This window comes from Anomalospiza imberbis, chromosome 16, assembly GCF_031753505.1.
Source record: "Anomalospiza imberbis isolate Cuckoo-Finch-1a 21T00152 chromosome 16, ASM3175350v1, whole genome shotgun sequence".
Taxonomy (NCBI): Eukaryota; Metazoa; Chordata; class Aves; order Passeriformes; family Viduidae; genus Anomalospiza; species Anomalospiza imberbis.
In genome coordinates, this window is record NC_089696.1 from 15,535,549 (window position 1) to 15,555,726 (window position 20,178).

The 20,178-nt window shown below is 58.1% G+C and overlaps 1 protein-coding gene across 1 annotated transcript; it reads left to right on the top strand.

Moving 5' to 3' along the window:
• The first annotated feature begins 1,989 nt into the window (after positions 1 to 1,989).
• On the top strand, positions 1,990 to 19,817 carry SYNGR3 (synaptogyrin 3). Its single transcript, XM_068207298.1, has 4 exons — positions 1,990 to 2,137; positions 13,136 to 13,376; positions 17,014 to 17,156; positions 19,451 to 19,817. The coding sequence occupies exons 1-4, from the start codon at positions 2,039 to 2,041 to the stop codon at positions 19,658 to 19,660; spliced, it is 693 nt and encodes a 230-aa protein (XP_068063399.1). The 5' UTR covers positions 1,990 to 2,038; the 3' UTR covers positions 19,661 to 19,817.
• Positions 19,818 to 20,178: the final 361 nt, after the last annotated feature.

Genomic DNA, 20,178 nt, shown 5'->3' on the forward strand with positions numbered 1-20,178 from the left:
GTGCTCCTCCTCCCTGCGCCTGTCCCTGCAGCTCCCGTCCGGAGCAGGGATGATGTCAGGGTTGTCATGGCATCGGTATCTATGGAACCGGGATCAGCACCGCCGAGCTCAAAACCAGCTCAGGACAGGTCCTGGAGCCGCGGGGGGAACTCCCTCCGCAGTAATCAAGGGTTTCCCTCTAAGTTCTTCCTTTTCCTCCTTCCTGCTGTCCATGGGGAGGGAGCAGGGATGGGGCTTGGCCTCCTCCCTCCCATGGCAGCTCCGGGTGCCTCCTGCCATGCGTGAGGAAAGCGAGAGGTCAGCCCCATCCATTTTCACTTCCCTTTTCTTGCACCAGCTGTCAATGTGCAACAGCAAAGAGCAGCTAGAGCAGCTACCAAACCTTGCCCTCTGCTCTTGGCCACTGGCCCTGGTGAGTGGCCAGCAGAGCCCTGGCTTGTGCCAGGTCTGAGAGCCCTCCTGGCTGCAGGGCCTCGGAGGGTCCCCAAGGGGTGACAGCCACCCTTTCTGGGGGTCTGGGCAAAGAAGGGGTGTTTATTTTAGGGTCAGGGCCTGCAGCAGAGGTGAGCTGAGCAGCGTGGGGATCTCCCTGTGCTCCGGGCCATGGCATCGCCCTCCTGCCAACAGCCCAGCTGCTCACAGGGAGCCTTTGCCATTGCCTGGTGACACTGCCATGGCATGGTGACCCTTGCGAGGACACCCACCCCTGCCCACGGCACGCTATCCCCAGAAGCAGCACGGTGACCACAGGACGGTAATTCTTGGAATAGCTCAGTGACCCTGGCAGTGGCAAGGTGTCCTGGCTGTTCTGTGGTGTCCCCAGCCATGGCACAGTGACCATGGCCACGGCATGGTGGCACTGGCTATCCACAGTGCTCACAGCTCTGCTGTGGTGCCCATGCCCAGAGCTCGGTGACACTCCCTGTCACAGTGTCACAGTGTCCATGCCCACAGCTCGGTGACACTCCCTGTCACAGTGTCACAGTGCTCATGACCACGTCCCGGTGACAGTGCCTGTCACAGTGTCACAGTGTCCATGCCCACAGCTCGGTGACACTCCCTGTCACAGTGTCACAGTGCCCATGACCACGTCCCGGTGACAGTGCCTGTCACAGTGTCACAGTGTCCATGCCCATGTCCCGGTGGCACTCCCTGTCACAGTGTCACAGTGTCCATGCCCACAGCTCGGTGACACTCCCTGTCACAGTGTCACAGTGCCCATGACCACGTCCCGGTGACAGTGCCTGTCACAGTGTCACAGTGTCCATGCCCATGTCCCGGTGGCACTCCCTGTCACAGTGTCACAGTGTCCATGCCCACAGCTCGGTGACACTCCCTGTCACAGTGTCACAGTGTCCATGCCCACGTCCCGGTGACACTCCCTGTCACAGTGTCACAGTGTCCATGCCCACAGCCCGGTGACAGTGCCTGTCACAGTGTCACAGTGTCCATGCCCATGTCCCGGTGGCACTCCCTGTCACACTGTCACAGTGTCCATGCCCACAGCCCGGTGACAGTGCCTGTCCCACTGTCACAGTGTCACAGTGCCCATGCCCACGTCCCGGTGGCACTCCCTGTCACAGTGTCACAGTGCCTGGAGCCCATCCCGGTGGCACTCCCTGTCACAGTGTCACAGTGCCCGGAGCCCATCCCGGTGGCACTCCCTGTCACAGTGTCACAGTCTCCATGCCCCATCCCGGTGGCACTCCCTGTCACAGTGTCACAGTGCCCGGAGCCCATCCCGGTGGGACTCCCTGTCACAGTGTCACAGTCTCCATGCCCCATCCCGGTGACACTCCCTGTCACAGTGTCACAGTGCCCGGAGCCCATCCCGGTGTCGGGGGCTCGCAGCGCCGGCCGCGCGCACCTGCCCGTGCCCCCACCCGCTCCCCCCCCGGGCCGGGTGGTTCCTCCCGCCGCCCGCACGCGGCGCTGCGGACGAGCCCACGAGGGAGGGGCGCGGGGGGGGGCGGGCGCGCGGCCGGCGCGGGGCGCGCGCGGCGGGGCTCGGCTGGGCGCGGAGCGGGCGCGGGGGAAGATGGAAGGAGCGTCCTTCGGAGCGGGCCGGGCGGGGGGGGCCATCGACCCCGTGGATTTCCTCAAGCAGCCGCAGACCCTCCTCCGGGTGACCACCTGGGTAAGGCGGAACGGCCGCGGGGGCGCGGGGCTGGGCAGCGGCGGTGCGGGGACAGCGCCCGGCGCGCAGTGCCCGGGCGATGGGCAGTGTCGAGGCGATGGGCAGTGCCCGGGCGATGGGCAGTGTCGGGGCGATGGGCAGTGTCGGGGCGATGGGCAGTGTCGAGGCGATGGGCAATGTCGGAGCGATGGGCAGTGCCCGGGCGATGGGCAGTGCCCGGGCGATGGGCAATGTCGAGGCGATGGGCAGTGTCGAGGCGATGGGCAATGTCGGAGCGATGGGCAGTGTCGAGGCGATGGGCAGTGCCCGGGCGATGGGCAGTGTCGGGGCGATGGGCAGTGTCGGAGCGATGGGCAGTGCCCGGGCGATGGGCAGTGTCGGGGCGATGGGCATTGCCCGGGCGATGGGCAGTGCCCGGGCGATGGGCGGCAGTGTCGGGGCGATGGGCAGTGTCGAGGCGATGGGCAGTGTCGGGGCGATGGGCAGTGCCCGGGCGATGGGCAGTGTCGGGGCGATGGGCAGTGTCGGGGCGATGGGCAGCTCAAGTGCATCGTGCCCGCGGCCGGTGCACCGTTCCCGGTGTCGGTGCGGTGCCGGTGCTCGGTGCGCTGCCGGTGCCGGTGCCGGCGCGGCGGGCGCTGCCCAGCCCCGAGGGCAGTGCCGGCTCCCGGGGGCGCTGGCAGGGAGTTTCCTCGGGAATGGGGCCCGGAGCGGCGGCGGGATGCGCCGCTGCCCCTCTCGTGTGCGGCGCTGGAGGATGCGGCTCGGAGCGGGAGGCAGAGGACATTTTCCTGCCTTCCACGCTCCGTGCATGCGTGTGTGTGACAGAAATCCGGGAGCCGGCCCTGCCCAGCTCCCCCGTGCTGCTGAGAGGATGTCATGTTGGTCGGACGTTTCCCATCTGTGAATTCCCGCCGTGGAGCAGGAGGTGCAGTGGGCTCTGCAGGGCTCAGGGAAGGCTTTGGTGGTCCGTGCCCAGGGCACCGTGCCACGGTGCCCCTGGGGCCACGGTGCCCGGATGCCCAGGGCTAAGGGCAGCCCCGAATTTGCCTCCCCCAGCCTGGCTTTTTGCTGAGATCTGCAGGTGTGCAGGGCCTTGGGAGGTCAGGAATGCCAGGTCCTTCCCAAGGGAAACCCCGCTGTGGGAAGGATCTGCCCGGCTCTCACCTGGCTCCAGTGCTTGGCTGGAGGCTGTGGATGAGCCTGGGGCTCGTCCTCGCCCGTGCCACACCTGTGCTGGCTCTGTGACACTGTGGCAGCGCTCAGTGAGGCAGGGAGCTCACAAAGCTGTGCTGAGGAGGTGCAGCCCCAGCTGACACAGCTGCTGGCTCCATGGGGCTCTCCAGCCTGGGGTGCCCTGGGAGAGGCCCCGAGCAGCACAAGGGGCAGCACATGAGCAATTCCAGCTGCAGTCACATGCTCAGAGTTAAACCACACGCTGCAGTGTATGGCTGATGGGACTGGTGTCCTTCCCAGGGCTTGGAGAAGGCCCACGACTCCATTGCTGGGGAAAAACAGGGCCAGGAATAGATCTGGGGCATCCAGCTTGGTGTGGAAGGGGCATTCTGGGCAGGGTTGAGGCACAGGCAGCAGTTGTTTCCTGGAAGAAAACTTGGCCTGGATCCTCCTGGATCCTCCTTGGGTGGCAATGGCAAACTGCTGGCAGTGGTGTAGGGTTTGGGTACAGTTAAATAAATCTGCCCCACTAATGGTGGGTTCAGCCCATCCTAAAACAAATGTGTCACCTTGCACCCAGAGGGCTCCCCATCCTTGTTGGATGGAGGGGATCGGACGCTACTGGGCCAGAGTACGGAATGTGGTGCAAAATAAAAAGCCCAGCTTAGGAAATATTCCTGTATATATTCACTGGTTTATTCAGTGGTGAAGTGCCTCCTTTCCTGGCTCTGTGTTCCCAGGGAATCAGTGACAAACGAGTGCTTACAACCACAGAAATGCATCAGCTGAACTCCAAACAAGTGCAGGGGCGACCAGTGTGGACAAACTGGGGTGAGCGTGCTGCTATTCCATAGATGTTTGTAACACTCAGAGTTGGCCAAAGCCCACTGAGCAAAAAGGGAGTTTTTAGCTCTTTTCAGTAGGCTGGGCTGGGGGAGCTCCCTTTGGAGCCCTTTTCCCAGGTTTCACGCTCCCTGGTAGATCTGTCAGGGTTCATCACTGCTCCAGCCTGGTGGTTCAGAGCCCCAGTTGGGTTGTCTCAGCCCAGTTCCCCGTGTCTGAAACCAGTTCAGCATTTGTAGCTCCTGTCCAGTGTGAGCTGGGGCTGCAGTCACAGCATTCCCTTCCTGCTGCTGTGCCTTGTGCCTGGCTTCCAGGCCAAACCCATGTCAGCATGGAGAGATTGGGTGGTGGAGGCAGCCAAAGGCTTTGCTGGGGTCTCTGCTGCCTTCCTGGCTGCTGTCCTGGGTGAGTGGCAGTGCTGTGGCCCGTGGTGACATCCGTGCTGGGGGCCGGGCAGGAGCTCGAGCCGATGCCCACCGTGCCACTCCCTGACTGCCAGAGCAAACAGAACCTTGCCAGGCTCCCCTGCCTGCTGTCCCAGGGGAGATGAGCTGCTTGTGCCAGCACAAAACAGCCGTGGGTGGTTGTTGAGCTAGCCCTGGGCTGCGGTCAGGCTTTGGGGCGGGCTTTTGCACGTGGTTTTCCTTCCTGTGCCTCGGTGGCGCGGCTTTGTACCGTGGCTAACCTGAGCAGCCGGATCCCACGGCAGAGACAGGAGCCTTGCTCTGTGTGTGATGTCAGCTTCTCTTGGGCAAAGGCAGAGCTGCCAGGATGGGCTGCTGTGGGTGGGGTGATGGAGAAATCCCACAGGGATTTGGGGCCAGGGGCCTGAGGTGGGTGACTCGTGCTGATCTGGCTGGTGGCCGCTGCTGGGGCTTGCCAGCACCAAAGGAAGGTCCAGTTCCCTTTTGGGACTCCAGCGGCTGCCTGGGGGACCTTGTGCTGGCAGGCATGTGAGGGACTGGCAGGTGAATGGTGACCCACACAGAAATCCCCAAATGTCGGCGGTACCCAAAGGGGATTCCTGGTTCTGCCTCCCCCTGAGAGAGTAATTGGGAGTATCTGAGGGGGAAAAATACCACTCCTGGCTTGAGCTGTAAAATCAAAAGCTGGAAAGACCCATTTAACAGTTCCTCATTCATCTCTTCCCTCTCTGTCTGATGCAGTTTGTCAGATGAAGATGTGATCGCTCTTGTGGTTTCCTTTTGAGACATTTTTTGCACAGCCAGACAGAGTCGATATTCATGACGGGTGCCTGCAGAATCATGAGCTCCTTTCTCTGTGACTGCCCGTGCCAGCCAGACTTTCAAGTGGCCACTCAGCTTCACAGGGCAATTGTTCATTTAGCATAGGCTTAGGTTTGGCTTTTTAAAGCAGTTTTGGAAAATATTCTGGCAAACTTTTTCAGCAATTCCTGTGATTTCATGCAGAGCAGCAGCAGAAGTGCAGTGCTGGGTCCCATCAGTGCACCCTCATCCATCCCATCCCATCCCATCCCAATCTCTCTGCCTCCCTGGAGCTCAGCAGAGTGCAGGGAATAGGCTCTGGATGGCTCCTCGGGGGTTTCACTGGCTCCCGAGCACTCAGGGCTCTTAGGGAAGAGCTCCAAGGCTGCTCTGGCACTCCAGGAGCCCCCAGCAATGCTCAGAGTCATTAGTGTGATCTGAGCTGCCTCAGACTTTGCTCCTGACCACTTTTCAGAAGGGTCATCAGATTTCTGCCTTAATTTTCTCTTTCTGCAGGCTATGGATTAAAGGCAGAACTTCAATTTATCATTTTGGTAATGGAATTATAGGGGAGCTTTGCTGCATCTGAGCTTAAAAGGGTTCTGAATTGTCATGCTCCTGTCATCTCTGGTTTCAAGCACTGCTGGTGTGCCATGTGCTCAGATTGCGGGACGAGATTAGGAACCTTGAATGAACGCTGTGTCTCAGCCAGCATCTCTTACCACATCAGAAAAAGTAATTCAGGGAAAATCAGTCATGTGGTCATCAGTAGACATCCTCCCAAGCTGATTAGCCTGGTGGCCGTGGCCCTAAACCTATTACAGCCAGTGTCAGCCCACCTCGCTCTGTGCCAGAAACCACGCCAAAAGCCTTCTCTTCGTGCCCATCTCCGTGGTCCCCTGGGAGATCTGGCGGTGCCTAAAGCAGAGCTTTGGGCTTCACAGCCTCCAAGAAATGGTGCAGATCAGTGCTGGAGACTTCCCTGTGGCTGACAGCTGTGAAGATAAACTGGGGAGGGAGCTGGGGGCTGATTGTCCCCCCGTGCCAAGGGTCGCCGAGCGGGGGATCCGCGCCAGGCCCGTGCACAGCACAGGGCTTAGAGGGGCTTAGGGGAACGCCCGGTGCTAAGCAGGATTTGGCCTGTGCTAATTTGACCTGAATTGTTCTCCCTTCTCATTTGGTGGTCCCTGCTTCCCTCGCTGGGCTCCAGGAGAGCAGGGAGCGGAGCAGGAGGCGTTTGGCTCCGGGAGGGAGTGAGGGATCACCAGAGCTTGGCCTGGCTCTCTGCACCCGTGGCTTGTGCCCAGCACTGCTGGTCAGGAGCCACGGCAGAGGAAATGAGCTCTGGGCTGATTTTCCTCGTGCATTGCATCTCCTCCATGCTGACATTAATGTGTGTGTAATCCAAGCCGGGTTCTGCAGGCTCCTACAACCCCACACCTTCTGGTGGTGTTTTTTATAGGTCCCAAATGCAAGTGCAGCTCCTCAGCCGTGGAAACATCTCACCTTAAAATGGCTGACAGCTCACACCGAAGCGCTCAGCTCCTGCTCTCCTCTGTTATTTGCTTCTTGCTTTCCTTGCCTGGCTCTGCTCAGGCCGTGAGGTCTCCTGAAGCACATTTTAGGGGATGGGCTGCAGAAAGCTGAAAGCAACGGGGAGGAAAACTCTGTGTGTGTGCTGGGGTCCAGGCTGCTGGAGCTTCAGGAGGGAACGGGGACCTGCAGAGCACAGCTCCAGAAGAAAGGCAGGCAGCCTGGCCAGCCAGCATCCTCCAGATGGCAAAAATGTGGAGGAGGGAGGGCAGGCACAGCTCCAGCTCTGTCCACACCTGAAAGGTGTGTCCATCTGGGCACATCAGGGTCCCAGCACCCTGGGCTCCTGCGAGGGCCTGACGGGTCCAGCAGAACTACAGAACTCTGGAATGGTTTGGGTTGGAAGGAGCCTTAAAACCCACCCAGTGCCACCCCTGCCATGGGCAGGGACACCTTCCACTGTCCCAGGCTGCTCCAAGCCCTGTCCAGCCTGGCCTTGGACATTCTCAGTGATGGAGCAGCCACAGCTTCTCTGGATACCTTGTGCCAGGGCCTCCCCACCCTCTGAGCAGAGAGACTGCCCCACTGTCCTGTCCCACTGTCCTGCCCCACTGTCCTGTGTCACTGTCCTGTCCCACTGTCCTGCCCCACTGTCCTGCGTCACTGTCCTGTCCCACTGTCCTGCGTCACTGTCCTGCCCCATTGTCCTGTCCCACTGTCCTGTGTCACTGTCCTGTGTGACTGTCCTGCCCCACTGTCCTGTCCCACTGTCCTGCCCCACTGTCCTGTGCCACTGTCCTGTGCCACTGTCCTGCCCCACTGTCCTGCCCCATTGTCCTATCCCACTGTCCTGCCCCATTGTCCTATCCCACTGTCCTGCCCCACTGTCCTGTCCCACTGTCCTGTCCCACTGTCCTGTCCCACTGTCCTGCCCCACTGTCCTGTGTCACTGTCCTGTCCCACTGTCCTGCCCCACTGTCCTGCCCCACTGTCCTGTCCCACTGTCCTGCCCCATTGTCCTATCCCACTGTCCTGTCCCACTGTCCTGCCCCACTGTCCTGCCCCACTGTCCTGTGTCACTGTCCTGTCCCACTGTCCTGCCCCACTGTCCTGCGTCACTGTCCTGTCCCACTGTCCTGCGTCACTGTCCTGTCCCACTGTCCTGTCCCACTGTCCTGTCCCACTGTCCTGTGTCACTGTCCTGTCCCACTGTCCTGCCCCATTGTCCTGTCCCACTGTCCTGCCCCACTGTCCTGTGCCACTGTCCTGTGTGACTGTCCTGCCCCACTGTCCTGTCCCACTGTCCTGCCCCACTGTCCTGCCCCACTGTCCTGTGTCACTGTCCTGCCCCACTGTCCTGTGTCACTGTCCTGTCCCACTGTCCTGCATCACTGTCCTGTCCCACTGTCCTGCCCCATTGTCCTATCCCATTGTCCTGTCCCACTGTCCTGCATCACTGTCCTGTCCCACTGTCCTGCCCCACTGTCCTGTCCCACTGTCCTGTCCCACTGTCCTGCCCCACTGTCCTGTGTCACAGAAATGCTGCATGGCCTGAAGAGGTGTCTCTTCTTGCTTGGAAGCAAACTTTAAACTGGGGGAACTGGGCTGCTGGCTTTCATCAACCAGAGAGGTCCCAGTTCCACCCTGGTGTGGTGGAACCCCAGCTCTGAATGGAAAGGATGGGAGAGGAGAGCTTTCCTCCTTCCATTCCCTCACAGCCACAGTCAGGGCAGCACTCACAGTCTGCTGGAGCTTCTGCAGCTGCTGGAGCTTCTGCAGCTGCTGGAGCTTCTGGAGCTTCTGGATCTTCTGGAGCTTCTGGAGCTGCTGGAGCTTCTGGAGCTGCTGGACCTTCTGGAGCTTCTGGAGCTGCTGGAGCTTCTGCAGCTGCTGGAGCTGCTGGAGCTTCTGCAGCTGCTGGAGCTGCTGGAGCTTCTGGAGCTGCTGGACCTTCTGGAGCTTCTGGAGCTGCTGGAGCTTCTGCAGCTGCTGGAGCTGCTGGAGCTTCTGGAGCTGCTGGAGCTGCTGGAGCTGCTGGAGCTTCTGCAGCTGCTGGAGCTTCTGCAGCTGCTGGAGCTGCTGGAGCTGCTGGAGCTGGGGCTCCCAGCACTCAGGAACCCCCACACCAGGAGCCCCCGAGCTGCCAGCACATCCCCGTGGCAGCTTTGGCAGGATGCAAGGATGGAAAATGCAATTTCCCACCAGGGTGGCTGGGGAGAATCCAGTTTTCTTACCACGCCTCGCACCAGTTCAGCCAGGAAAAGCAGAATTTGTTGCTGGTGGCGTTGGGTTGTTCAGCTGGAAAATGGAGCGTCCTGTGAAGGCTCCTGTGCAAATCCTCTGAGATGCTGCTCAGGCCCACCAAACCTGGAAAATCTGACCTTGTATTTTCTCTTCCAAGTCTCAGATGAGCTGGCTGGGGCTTTGAGCCACTGTGGTTTGTGAAGGTGATTGGGAAAATGCACTTGTTCTGTGGGAATTTCAAAAATCAGGGGGGGTTTATTTCCCTGCCCACATTTATTTCATCTACCCACGTTTTCCTAAAATAAAATCATTTTTACATCTATACTTAGAAAGACAACACCAAATTTATTCTCATTAGAATATTTCACCAGCACCAGTAGGCTTTTTAAGAAAAACCATAACATCACAATCCTGGGGTGAGGGAGAGGTAACCCATGGAAAGGCACGTTTCGACAGGAATATTCCAGGCAGTGCTGATGTTTTTGAGCTCATCTATTAAATGTGTGCACTTGGAATTCGTTGCTCCTCTGGCCTCCTAAGGAAAAGCTGCGTGTCCTGTGTTTTGTACACTGAAATGTGGTTGTGGGGCCCTCATGGTTTGAGCCACTTGGGTTTTCTGGCAGCAGGAAGGATGTTCTGCTTTCCAAAATCCTTGGGAGCTGGAAGTTAAGTGATAAAACACCTTTTTTTTTTTTTTTTTTTAAATCAACATTGACAGCCCCAGGTGTGCAAAGCTGGTGCAGGCACCACACACCTGTGCTGTGACATCCTTAATTGTATTTACGGGAGCTCTCCCTCCTCACCTGTTGCTATTGGACATGAAATGAGTACACAGAAGCTTGGTAAGTTCAAAAGAGAAAAAGAGCAATTTTATTCAAACATCTGGTATTTATAGAATTCCAGAGGTGACCGTGGATTGGAGGGTGGAATTACCACCTCTGGTCCAAAGATCAATCCATCATTTCTCTCCACCCACAGAGAAATAGGTAAACTATTCTATTTCCACATGAAATTGTGTGGGAACTCACTCTCAAGTATGTAAACATTATCAGAAGGCTAAAGAAGCTTTATGAGAACTGTAAAACTTTCAAAAGAACTATAAAAGAAAACTTAACACACTTAAAAATCAGGGCAACACCCACCAAAGCTCGGGGCTCCCAGCAGCTTGGGGAAGGTTGCTCATCCTGGAGGACTGAGTGGAACTGCTCGGAGAAGCCGAGTACAAGTTTGCTGGCCTGCCAGAGAAGTAAGCGCGTGGAATCAGAGGTCCTCAATTATTCATGTTTTCCAGAATCACATTACTTCTTCCCAGGGCCTGTTTCATAAATGCTGCTGCTATTTCTGATGGTAAATAACAATTTTGCATTATTTATGAGCAGATTTTTACAACTGCTGATGTTACAGCTGCTGCCAAAGCCCTGGGAAAACGATTAGTGCTGCTTGTTGTTGTTTCTTCCTTACACACAGCCCCTCCTGTGTGAGCGTGGTGATGGTGAGGGTGGGGATGGTGATGGTGATGATGGTGATGGTGGTGATGATGATGATGATGAAGATGGTGATGATGACGGTGATGAGGATACTGATGGGGATGATGGTGATGATGATGATGGTGATGATTATGGTGATGATGATGATGAGGATGGTGATGATGACGGTGATGAGGATACTGATGGGGATGATGGTGATGATGATGGTGATGATTATGGTGATGATGATGAGGATGGTGATGATGACGGTGATGAGGATACTGATGGGGATGATGGTGGTGATGATGGCAATGGCGATACTGATGGGGATGATGGTGGTGATGATGGTGGTGATGATGATGGTGATGAGGATACTGATGGGGATGATGGTGATGATGATGGTGATGATTATGGTGATGATGATGATGAGGATGGTGATGATGACGGTGATGAGGATACTGATGGGGATGATGGTGGTGATGATGGCAATGGCGATACTGATGGGGATGATGGTGGTGATGATGGTGGTGATGATGATGGTGATGAGGATACTGATGGGGATGATGGTGATGATGATGGTGATGATTATGGTGATGATGATGGTGATGATGACGGTGATGAGGATACTGATGGGGATGATGGTGATGATGATGGTGATGATGATGATGAGGATGGTGATGATGACGACGGTGATGAGGATACTGATGGGGATGATGGTGATGATGATGGTGATGATTATGGTGATGATGATGATGAGGATGGTGATGATGACGACGGTGATGAGGATACTGATGGGGATGATGGTGATGATGATGGTGATGATGATGATGATGACGGTGATGAGGATACTGATGGGGATGATGGTGATGATTATGGTGATGATGATGATGAGGATGGTGATGATGATAATGATGATGATGATGGTGATGATGAGGATGGTGATGATGACGACGGTGATGAGGATACTGATGGGGATGATGGTGGTGATGGCAGTGGTGATGATGATGGTGATGATGATATGATGGTGATGAGGATGATGATGATGATGCTCCCCAAGCGCAGCACCAGCGAAGGACAGGGTGCAGGTGCCACAGGGTGACTTGGGTGGCCCCTGAGCTCGTGGCTGGTGCTCAGGGATGACCTGAGCCAGCGATGGATGTGGGACAGGGCCCCAGGCCATGGGTGAACTTCCAGAGGAGGAAGAGGAGAAGGTCTGTCCCAGTGTTACGTTAAAGAGTGGCTGGACCTTGGGGGTGGTTTGCCCACTGTGGGTTCTGCTCCATTTCCCTGCTCTGTGTCCCTGGGAGCTGCAGGAGGTGGCACAGGTGCCTGTGAGCCACCAGCTGGGCTTCATCCAGTGCTACCTCCGTGTCACCTGTCCCTGTCTCGTCGTGCTGTCCCTGCAGGTGCAGGGGGAGCCCATCGTGCCCTGTTCCTGTCCCCAGCTGCTCCCGGGAGAGCTGGAGGAGCCTCTTATCTCTGCTCTGCATGCCTGGCCTCCAGCCGTGTCCTGGGAGCCAGCAGGGCAGGGGTGAGATCAGAGCTTCCCAGTGTGAGGGAGATGTGCCTGCACTGCCCGCTGCCCTCCCTGCTCACGGCCTCTTCCCAGGGATCCGGAGCAGGGTCCAGAGCGGGATCCGCAGCAGGGTCCAGAGCCCAGAGCAGGATCCAGAGCCCAGAGCGGGATCCAGAGCCCAGAGCGGGATCCAGAGCCCAGAGCAGGATCCAGAGGAGCATCCAGAGTAGGATCCAGAGGGGGGTCCAGAGGGGGATCCAGAGCAGATTATGCTGGTCCTGCAGCCTCCCCCCTGCCTTTGGGAGATGAGGGAATTCCTTGGGTGTGCAGCAGGGGAATGCTGGTTCCTGAGGCTGCCATTGGCTCCTTCCCCACCTGCAGGGGTGTGACAGGGGTGTGACACCCGCGGTGCCAGCCCCAGCAGCCCCTGCCCTTCTGTCCCTCTTGGGCCCAGCCAGGTCACTGGTAATGCATTCAGGAGCTGCACCTTTCAGCCCCTGCTAAGCCAGCTGAAAAATCACCCTGCTGCTCCCAGGGCAGCCTGTGCCCCTGTGCCACCTCCCCACACATGTCCCCTGTCCCCTCCAGCAGCCATCCAGCCCTTCCCTGGCTCAGCTGCTCAGTTATCCCCTGTCCCTGGGGACACCAGGGGCTTTGTGGGGCCCAGCCTGACAGCAGAGAGCAGCACAGCACAAAGTCTCTGCAGGCACCTGCCCCATCTGGGCGTTTTTTCCCTCCCCAGCGTGTCTGGAGAAGCAGGTTCTTACACTGCTCTGCCCAGCAGGGCTCTGGGAGGCAGGAGCAGGTTCCACCTTCCAGAGGAGGAGCACCCAGGTGCAGTTTGGAGCCACCAACGAGAGGAGAGCCAGGATGTGTCTGACAAATGCCACGTTGCCATGGAGGCGAGGACGGGATTGGATCCAGTGGCGCTGCTGTTGGGAAACAGAGCTCAATGCCAACAGCAGCAACCTGTGCTCTCTCCCTGCTCCTGCAGATCTTCTCCATCGTGGTGTTCGGCTCCATCGTCAACGAGTGCTACGTGAACAAGGACAGCCAGCACCCCGAGCTGCTCTGCATCTTCAACGAGAATGAGAGTGCCTGCAGCTACGGCATCGCCGTGGGCGTCATCGCCTTCTTCGGCTGCATCTTCTTCTTCGTGGTGGACCTGTACTTCCAGCAGATCAGCAGCGTCAAGGACCGCAAACGGGCCGTGCTGCTGGACCTGGGCTTCTCAGGTACCCTGCCCTGCCCTGCCCTGCTCGGGTCTGCTTCCGAGGGCTCGCTGCTGCGCCCTGCCCCTCCTCCCTCGAGTCTTCCCCGCGCCTCCCGTGGCCTGGCAGACTCAGGCCTTGGCTGGGGACAGCATGGGTGGCAGGGGAGTTGTCCCATGCAGCCATGGGCTCGGTGAGCACTGAGGAAGGTGGCTGGGGACAGTGCTGTGTCCTCACTCTGCAGCTGGAGGCAGGTTTGGTCGGGCCACCCACAGGGGTGAGGCTTGGTGGTCACACCTCAGAGCCCACGCGGGGGTTTTACCTGCCCACACCTCCTGCCCTGGCTCTCCAAGAGCAAAGGTGGTTTCAGCAGCTTTGTGCACGGGTTTGGGGCACGGCAGGAGCAGCTCTGTGCAGCTGGGGCTGGGGTGCCCTGGGACCTGCTGTGCCCTCGAGCTGAGGCTCACCCCTGCAGACAGGAGCAGGCAGGGTGCTCCGGGCTGGCAGGGAGCCTGCTCTGCTCCGCCCTGGCAGCTGCCTGGCTCCCTTTGCTGCTCTGCACTCCCAGGCTCTGTTGGCAGTCTGAGGTGATTTATCCACCACTAGGTCGCTGATGGCTCTCTGTCCCAAATGAAGACATCCATCATCACCTCCCTGCCTTGCCTGTTGTTCAGGCTGTTCTCTCCTCGCTGCAAAGCTCATTTCCATGGTACTGGAGCATCCAGCCCTTGTTAGATAAAATTTACAGCCCCTTTGTGGGGCTCGGTGCCTGAAATCCTTGGATTCCAGTGGAAGGGGGACATCACATCCATCTTGTGGCTGCTGCTGCGTGTCACGGAGCCAGGCTGGGATCCTGCCTCCATCCTGACAGCCCCTGCTCCCTGCCAGCCACGGGGGAGCTGGCCCTGCTCTCAGACTCTGCCCACTTTCTCCTTTGTCCCTGTGAGGAGAAATGAGAGAATCGTCAGATCCTGGAATGGTTTTTTGGAAGGGACGTTAAAGCCCATTCAGTTCCACCTTCCACTAGACCAGGATGCTCCAAACCCAGTTAAACTCTTCCAGGGATCCAGGGGCAGCCACAGCTTCTCTGGGCACCCTGTGCCAGGGCTTGCTCCACCCTCACAGGGAAGAACTTCCTAAAATGCGTCTGGGAAGTAACTGGGTGGCAGCTCTGGGGCACAGGTGGGGCTTCAGGGCTACGCTGAAAGCAGCATTTACAACCTTCTCTTCCAGCTGCTCGTCCAGCTGTTGCCACACACAGGCGTTTGCTGGAGCCCAGGCTGTGATTAGGGTGGTAACACATCTTCCCCGCTGTTTGCACTCTGCTGTCTGCAGACCCTTAAATGATCATTATCTCCCGGCGCTCTCCTTTTCCCGGAGTGCTGGAGGGAGTGGAGCTGCTGATCCAGCTGGAGCTGGGGCTGGCACACGCAGCCTCACCGGCCCCTGCCAGCTCAGCCCTCCCGGAGGGTTTTAAAATTCCTGCCACCCCTCCAAACATCAACCCACACCTGGCTGGCGTTCTGTGGGAGCTGGCCACTCCTGACCCCATCTCCTGCACTGGCAGTGGCACCTGCCTTGCCCATGGCACTGGGGGGAACCCTCCCGCTGCCCAGAGCTGCTCTGCAGGGGAAAGGCTTCTCTCTGCCCCACAGAACCTCCTGGAAGGCAGCAGAGGCGAGCCCAGCCGCTCCTGGCTGCAGGTGCTGATGCTTCCAGGATGGGGAAGGTCGGTGCTGCAGAGGGATTTGGCAGCTGCAGTACCCAGCGCAGCCGTGCTGGCTCCGGGCTGTGCATGATGTCACTTTAACTCCTGACAGCCCGAGAGTGCCACCAGGCCTGGGGTGGCACTGGGGACAGAGCGGCAGCGGGGGATCAGTGGCAGTGTCCTGCCAGGGAGGACGAGCTGCGCTGGGTCCAGAGTTACACACAGGAGCAACTTCCCCTCCACAAACCGGTGCCAGCCCCGTGTCCCTTGTGCCAGTCCCATGTCCCTTGTGCCAGCCCTGTGTCCCTAACCTCGTCCTTGAGCCTAACCAGTGCCAGTCCCATGTCCCTTATGCCAGCCCCATGTCCCTTGTGCCAGCCCTGTGTCCCTTGTGCCAGCCCCGTGTCCCTTGTGCCAGCCCTGTGTCCCTAACCTTGTCCCTGAGCCTAACCAGTGCCAGTCCCATGTCCCTTGTGCCAGTCCCGTGTCCCTTGTGCCAGTCCCGTGTCCCTTGTGCCAGCCCCGTGTCCCTAACCTCGTCCTTGAGCCTAACCAGTGCCAGTCCCGTGTCCCTTGTGCCAGCCCTGTGTCCCTAACCTCGTCCTTGAGCCTAACCAGTGCCAGTCCCGTGTCCCTTGTGCCAGCCCCTGTCCCTAACCTCGTCCTTGAGCCTAACCAGTGCCAGCCCCATGTCCCTTGTGCCAGCCCCGTGTCCCTTGTGCCAGCCCCGTGTCCCCAGCCTTGTCCCTGAGCCTAACCAGTGCCAGTCCCGTGTCCCTTGTGCCAGCCCCGTGTCCCTTGTGCCAGCCCTGTGTCCCTAACCTCGTCCTTGAGCCTAACCAGTGCCAGTCCCATGTCCCTTGTGCCAGCCCTGTGTCCCTTGTGCCAGTCCCGTGTCCCTTGTGCCAGCCCCGTGTCCCTTGTGCCAGCCCCGAGTCCCTAACCTCGTCCTTGAGCCTAACCAGTGCCAGTCCCATGTCCCTTGTGCCAGCCCTGTGTCCCTTGTGCCAGCCCCGTGTCCCTTGTGCCAGTCCTGTGTCCCTTGTGCCAGCCCCGTGTCCCTTGTGCCAGCCCCGTGTCCCCAGCCTTGTCCCTGAGCCATCCTGCTGCTCCCACAGTGTGAATTAACCCTTTGGGAGCTGCTTTTGTTTCACCTCTGGGTTTTTAACTTCCACTCTACCCCCAGGGTGATTCTGAACAATGGCTGAGGTCCAAATGTAGGTGCTGGAGCTGGTTCCCGTTCCAGGGAACAGCTGCTGGGAAGGCCCCCTTCTAACAGCAGGGGAACAGAAAATACCCCTGAGTTAAAGGGGTGAGGTCAAATTTAATGCTGGCAACAAGTCACTGTCCTGAAGGGAAGTGAAAATGCTTATGCAGAGATTTGGGTGGGTTTGGTGACAGGATTGGCTGTATTTGGTGAAGTGTCTGTCATTTGGAAAAGGAAACCTGGCTGATCCTTCCTGGGAAGGAAGGATTCCTTCCACGGCCAGGCCTGGTGGTTGGGAATTCCCAGGCCCAGCCATGCAGGAGGAGACAAGGAATGTGTCTTAAACTCACTTAGGAGCAAATTCTGAATGAAAGGCCTTGAGCCCTGCACCTCCAGCACTCGGTGTGGATGCTCCCAGGCACAGCATATTTTATATTTTATAGCTTTTGACCCAATCCTTACACATTTCATCTTATGGACCCATGCTACAGTGTGAGCTTTCTTAGCCGATCATGTTATGGCACACAGACCCACAGTACCACACTCTAAAACTCTCAACTTTCCTCCACTTAGCTGAACCTGTCTCTGCTTTAAACCATAAATCCACATTCCCACTTCCAGAACCTTCATTCGGGAGCCTTCCCAAGGTCTCAGATCAAATCCTGGGTTTGATTCCAGCCTTTGGCTTACAGGCCCAGGGTTCTGAGAGTCCCCTGCGTTTCAGATCCCGACGTGTTCCCCTGCAGGTTTCCTGGCCTTCCTGTGGTTTGTAGCCTTCTGCTTCCTGGCAAACCAGTGGCAGAGGACGACGCTGACCAGGGGCTTCTCGCAGGGCGCCGACGCCGCGCGGGCGGCCATCACCTTCTCCTTCTTCTCCATCATCATCTGGGTGAGGGCTCTGGGGGGGCTGAGGGCGCGGAGCAGACCTGGAACCTGCCCCGAGCCGCTGGGGGAGGCTGGGCTTTGCAGAAGTGAATCCTGGTGGGCGGCCCGGGGCTGCGCTGGGGAACCTGCGGGCCCTCCACACGTGGAACTGGTGGTTTCTCACCAGGGGAGCTTCGGCTCATCTCCTCTGCCGGGGGAATTCCAGGCTTCCTGTGACAAATCACGTGGGGTTTTTTAAAAAACTTAAAAGTTTATTAGTAATAGAATAGCTATAAAAATAGTAATAAAATTAGAGTAATGAAAGTTTGGACAGTGAGGATCAGGACACTACGAGACAATAAAAAGCAAAGAATTACGGACGTCCGGGTGTTTTTGGGCACTGAGCTGCCAAAAACATTCCTTGTGAACGAAGGAATAACCCTTAACAGCAACAGCCTGTTGCATATTCATATATTCATACATGATGCATAAATTCCTTGCAAATTAAGAATTTTTCTGTTTGTTGTCATCTTCTTCCCCTTAACCCTGGTGGCTCCATAAAGATGGAGAGGAGGTGGAAGATGTTTGTCTTTTCTGATAAGGGGGCCGTAACTCTTTGTGTGCCCTGTCGCTGTTATCTCTGTGTGAAGAGTTTCTTGAATCTCTTATCCCTTTTCTTGAGCTAGTAAAAAACATCTTACATCGCAGAGTTTCTATTTTAACATTGTGTTATAACCTAGAACTGTGTTTGACACACTACTTAAAAAGGATTAATACAGTATTACAAAATAACCCTCCATAATACATATAGGATTCAATTTAATAGTTGTGAAGAGCCAATCATAAAATAGGCATTTTTCCCACTTCCCTTTCTCCCGAGGCTGGGAGGTTTTGTTCCCGTTGAAATCGTGCCACCAGCCACGAGCTGCCCTGATTGCAGGACCTCGCTGGAGGCAGAGAGCCCCCAGGAGCAGATCTCTGCACTGAGCAGCTTCATGGGGTGGCTGGGGGACCTTGGGGGCTCTCAGGTCCTCAGCTCCCTCCTGGGACATGCCAGGCTGGCCCCTCTGCTCCCCACCTGGAGAAGGGGCTTAGGAACCCGCCTGGATCCCATTTTCAGCTCCAGCTGGGCAGAAGGGGCTCCAGCCAGGGCTGTGTGAAACCCTGGGGCTCACCTGGAGCCCACATGGGCTGGGGGGCTGTGCCAGCCGGGGGGCTCCTGCCCCAGAGCTGTGTGTGCACAGGCAGGGATGGCTCCGGGTTACCTCCATCCCTCCTCCAGTGTCCCCTGCGCACAGAGCCCCGGGATGTGCCCCAGTTCCACGTTGCCTTAAAAGAACCGGGGCAAAAGGCAGTGCCGGGCTTTCCAGCAGCCGGCCTCGCTCCCGTTGTCCCCCAGTTTAACGGCTCCCTGCTTTGTGATGATCCCAAGAAATCTCTTTTACTCCCAGCTCTGCCCCATCCCGGCTGCCGCGGGGAAGGGCAGTGGGTGGGATGTTCCCCGTCCCATCAGCATCTGCCCCGGGACGCCGCTGTCACCCTGTCCCATCCCTAAGGATGGCCAGGATGCTTGGGAAGCCATTCCTGGCCTCTACAGGCATTTTTTAGCCTCCTCAGAGCGTCATTTACCAACTAATTGAATTGTTAATGAAGCCTCCTGGAAGGAGAGCGAGCGCGGGCCCTCCCGGCTTTGCCGCCCACGTTTCCCACCGTTTGCAGCCTCAATTCCAGCAACCTGGAAGAGGGTGAAGGAGTCTCGGCAGAACTGACCTGTTTTCCTGGGCTGGCTCTCGGCAGCTCTCCCTCCCCACAGCAGATGCGTTTATTTGGGCCAGCAGTGCCAGATGTGCACGGCCAGCGCCCCCCACCCCAGGCACAGCCCTGGGGGTCACCCTGCCCCTCAGAAATGGCTCCTGGAGTGCTGGGGTGGGCTCTGGGGCTGGATTAGCTCTGGGGCACAACGCAGTGGGGTGGCAGTCTGTGGGGTGCCGCCGGGGGCTCCGTGCTGTGCAGAGGGATGGGGGATGCGGGGTGCTGGGGGGATGCGGGCTCCGGAGGGCTGTAGGGTCCCGGGGGGACTTGGGGTCCTGGGGCTTTGGGGGACCCTGGGGGGACACGGGGTCCTGGTGGGATCGGAGGTCCTGGCGCTTTGGGGGACCCTGGGGGGACACGGGGTCCTGGGCTAATGTGTGATGCTGGTGAGACACAGGGTGCTGGGGTTCCGGGGGTGCTGGGGGCGCTGGGGATTCCTGGGGGGGTTCCGGGGGTGCTGGGGGTGGCAGCCCTGCCCCGTGTGACGCTGTCCCTCGCTGCCCGCAGGTGGTGCTGGCGCTGCGGGCGCTGCAGCGGTACCGCCTGGGCACGGACATGTCCCTGTTCGCCACCGAGCAGTTCGGCACCGACCCCAGCGCCTCCTACCCCGGCTACCCCGGCGGCAGCGGCGTGGAGAGCACGGAGACCTACCAGAGCCCCCCCTTCACCGAGACCTTAGAGCCCAACCCCAAAGGTTACCAAGTGCCAGCGTACTGAGGGGCTGCGGCGGTGCCACCCCCGCCCGCTCCCAAATGTCTCCAGCCCCATTTCCTTGCCGTGGCGAGTCAGTGCCGGGTCCCTTTATTAGCTCGTTGTGCAGTGAATTCTGTACAGTGGTATTGGTTCTTGTCTTACCTGTCCCAGGGTTTCTAAAAGCAGTGTTCCCTCTAAGCCAGGAGGAAGGAAGGTTGGTACCACATCACCTACGCGTGGGGAAGAGGAGGAAATGCCCCCTCCGAGCTCTGCTGGGAAAGCCCAGGACGCCTTTTCCTCTTAGGAAGCAGCAGCTGAGGAATTTTTATCTCGTTCTTCCAGAGCTAACACAGAATCCATCGAGGGTGGGTGGGCAGTGGGGAGAACTGGCCTTGGCTGCTCCCGCTGTGGAGCTTCCAGTCCAGGTTCCAGGAAAGTGCCAAATTCACAGGGAAATCAGTGGTGTCTGTGTTGTTTTCCTTTGTATATATTTGCTGTACAAAACAAATATCCAAACGGGTGTTTCCAAACTTGGTTTAGAG

Bases quoted from the DNA above. Each gene is read 5' to 3' on its own strand.
- SYNGR3 (XM_068207298.1), top strand. From the start codon at position 2,039: ATGGAAGGAGCGTCCTTCGGAGCGGGCCGGGCGGGGGGGGCCATCGAC. The intron at 2,138-13,135 runs GTAAGGCGGAAC...CTGCTCCTGCAG, and splicing joins TCCTCCGGGTGACCACCTGG to ATCTTCTCCATCGTGGTGTT. The intron at 17,157-19,450 runs GTGAGGGCTCTG...CGCTGCCCGCAG, and splicing joins TCTTCTCCATCATCATCTGG to GTGGTGCTGGCGCTGCGGGC.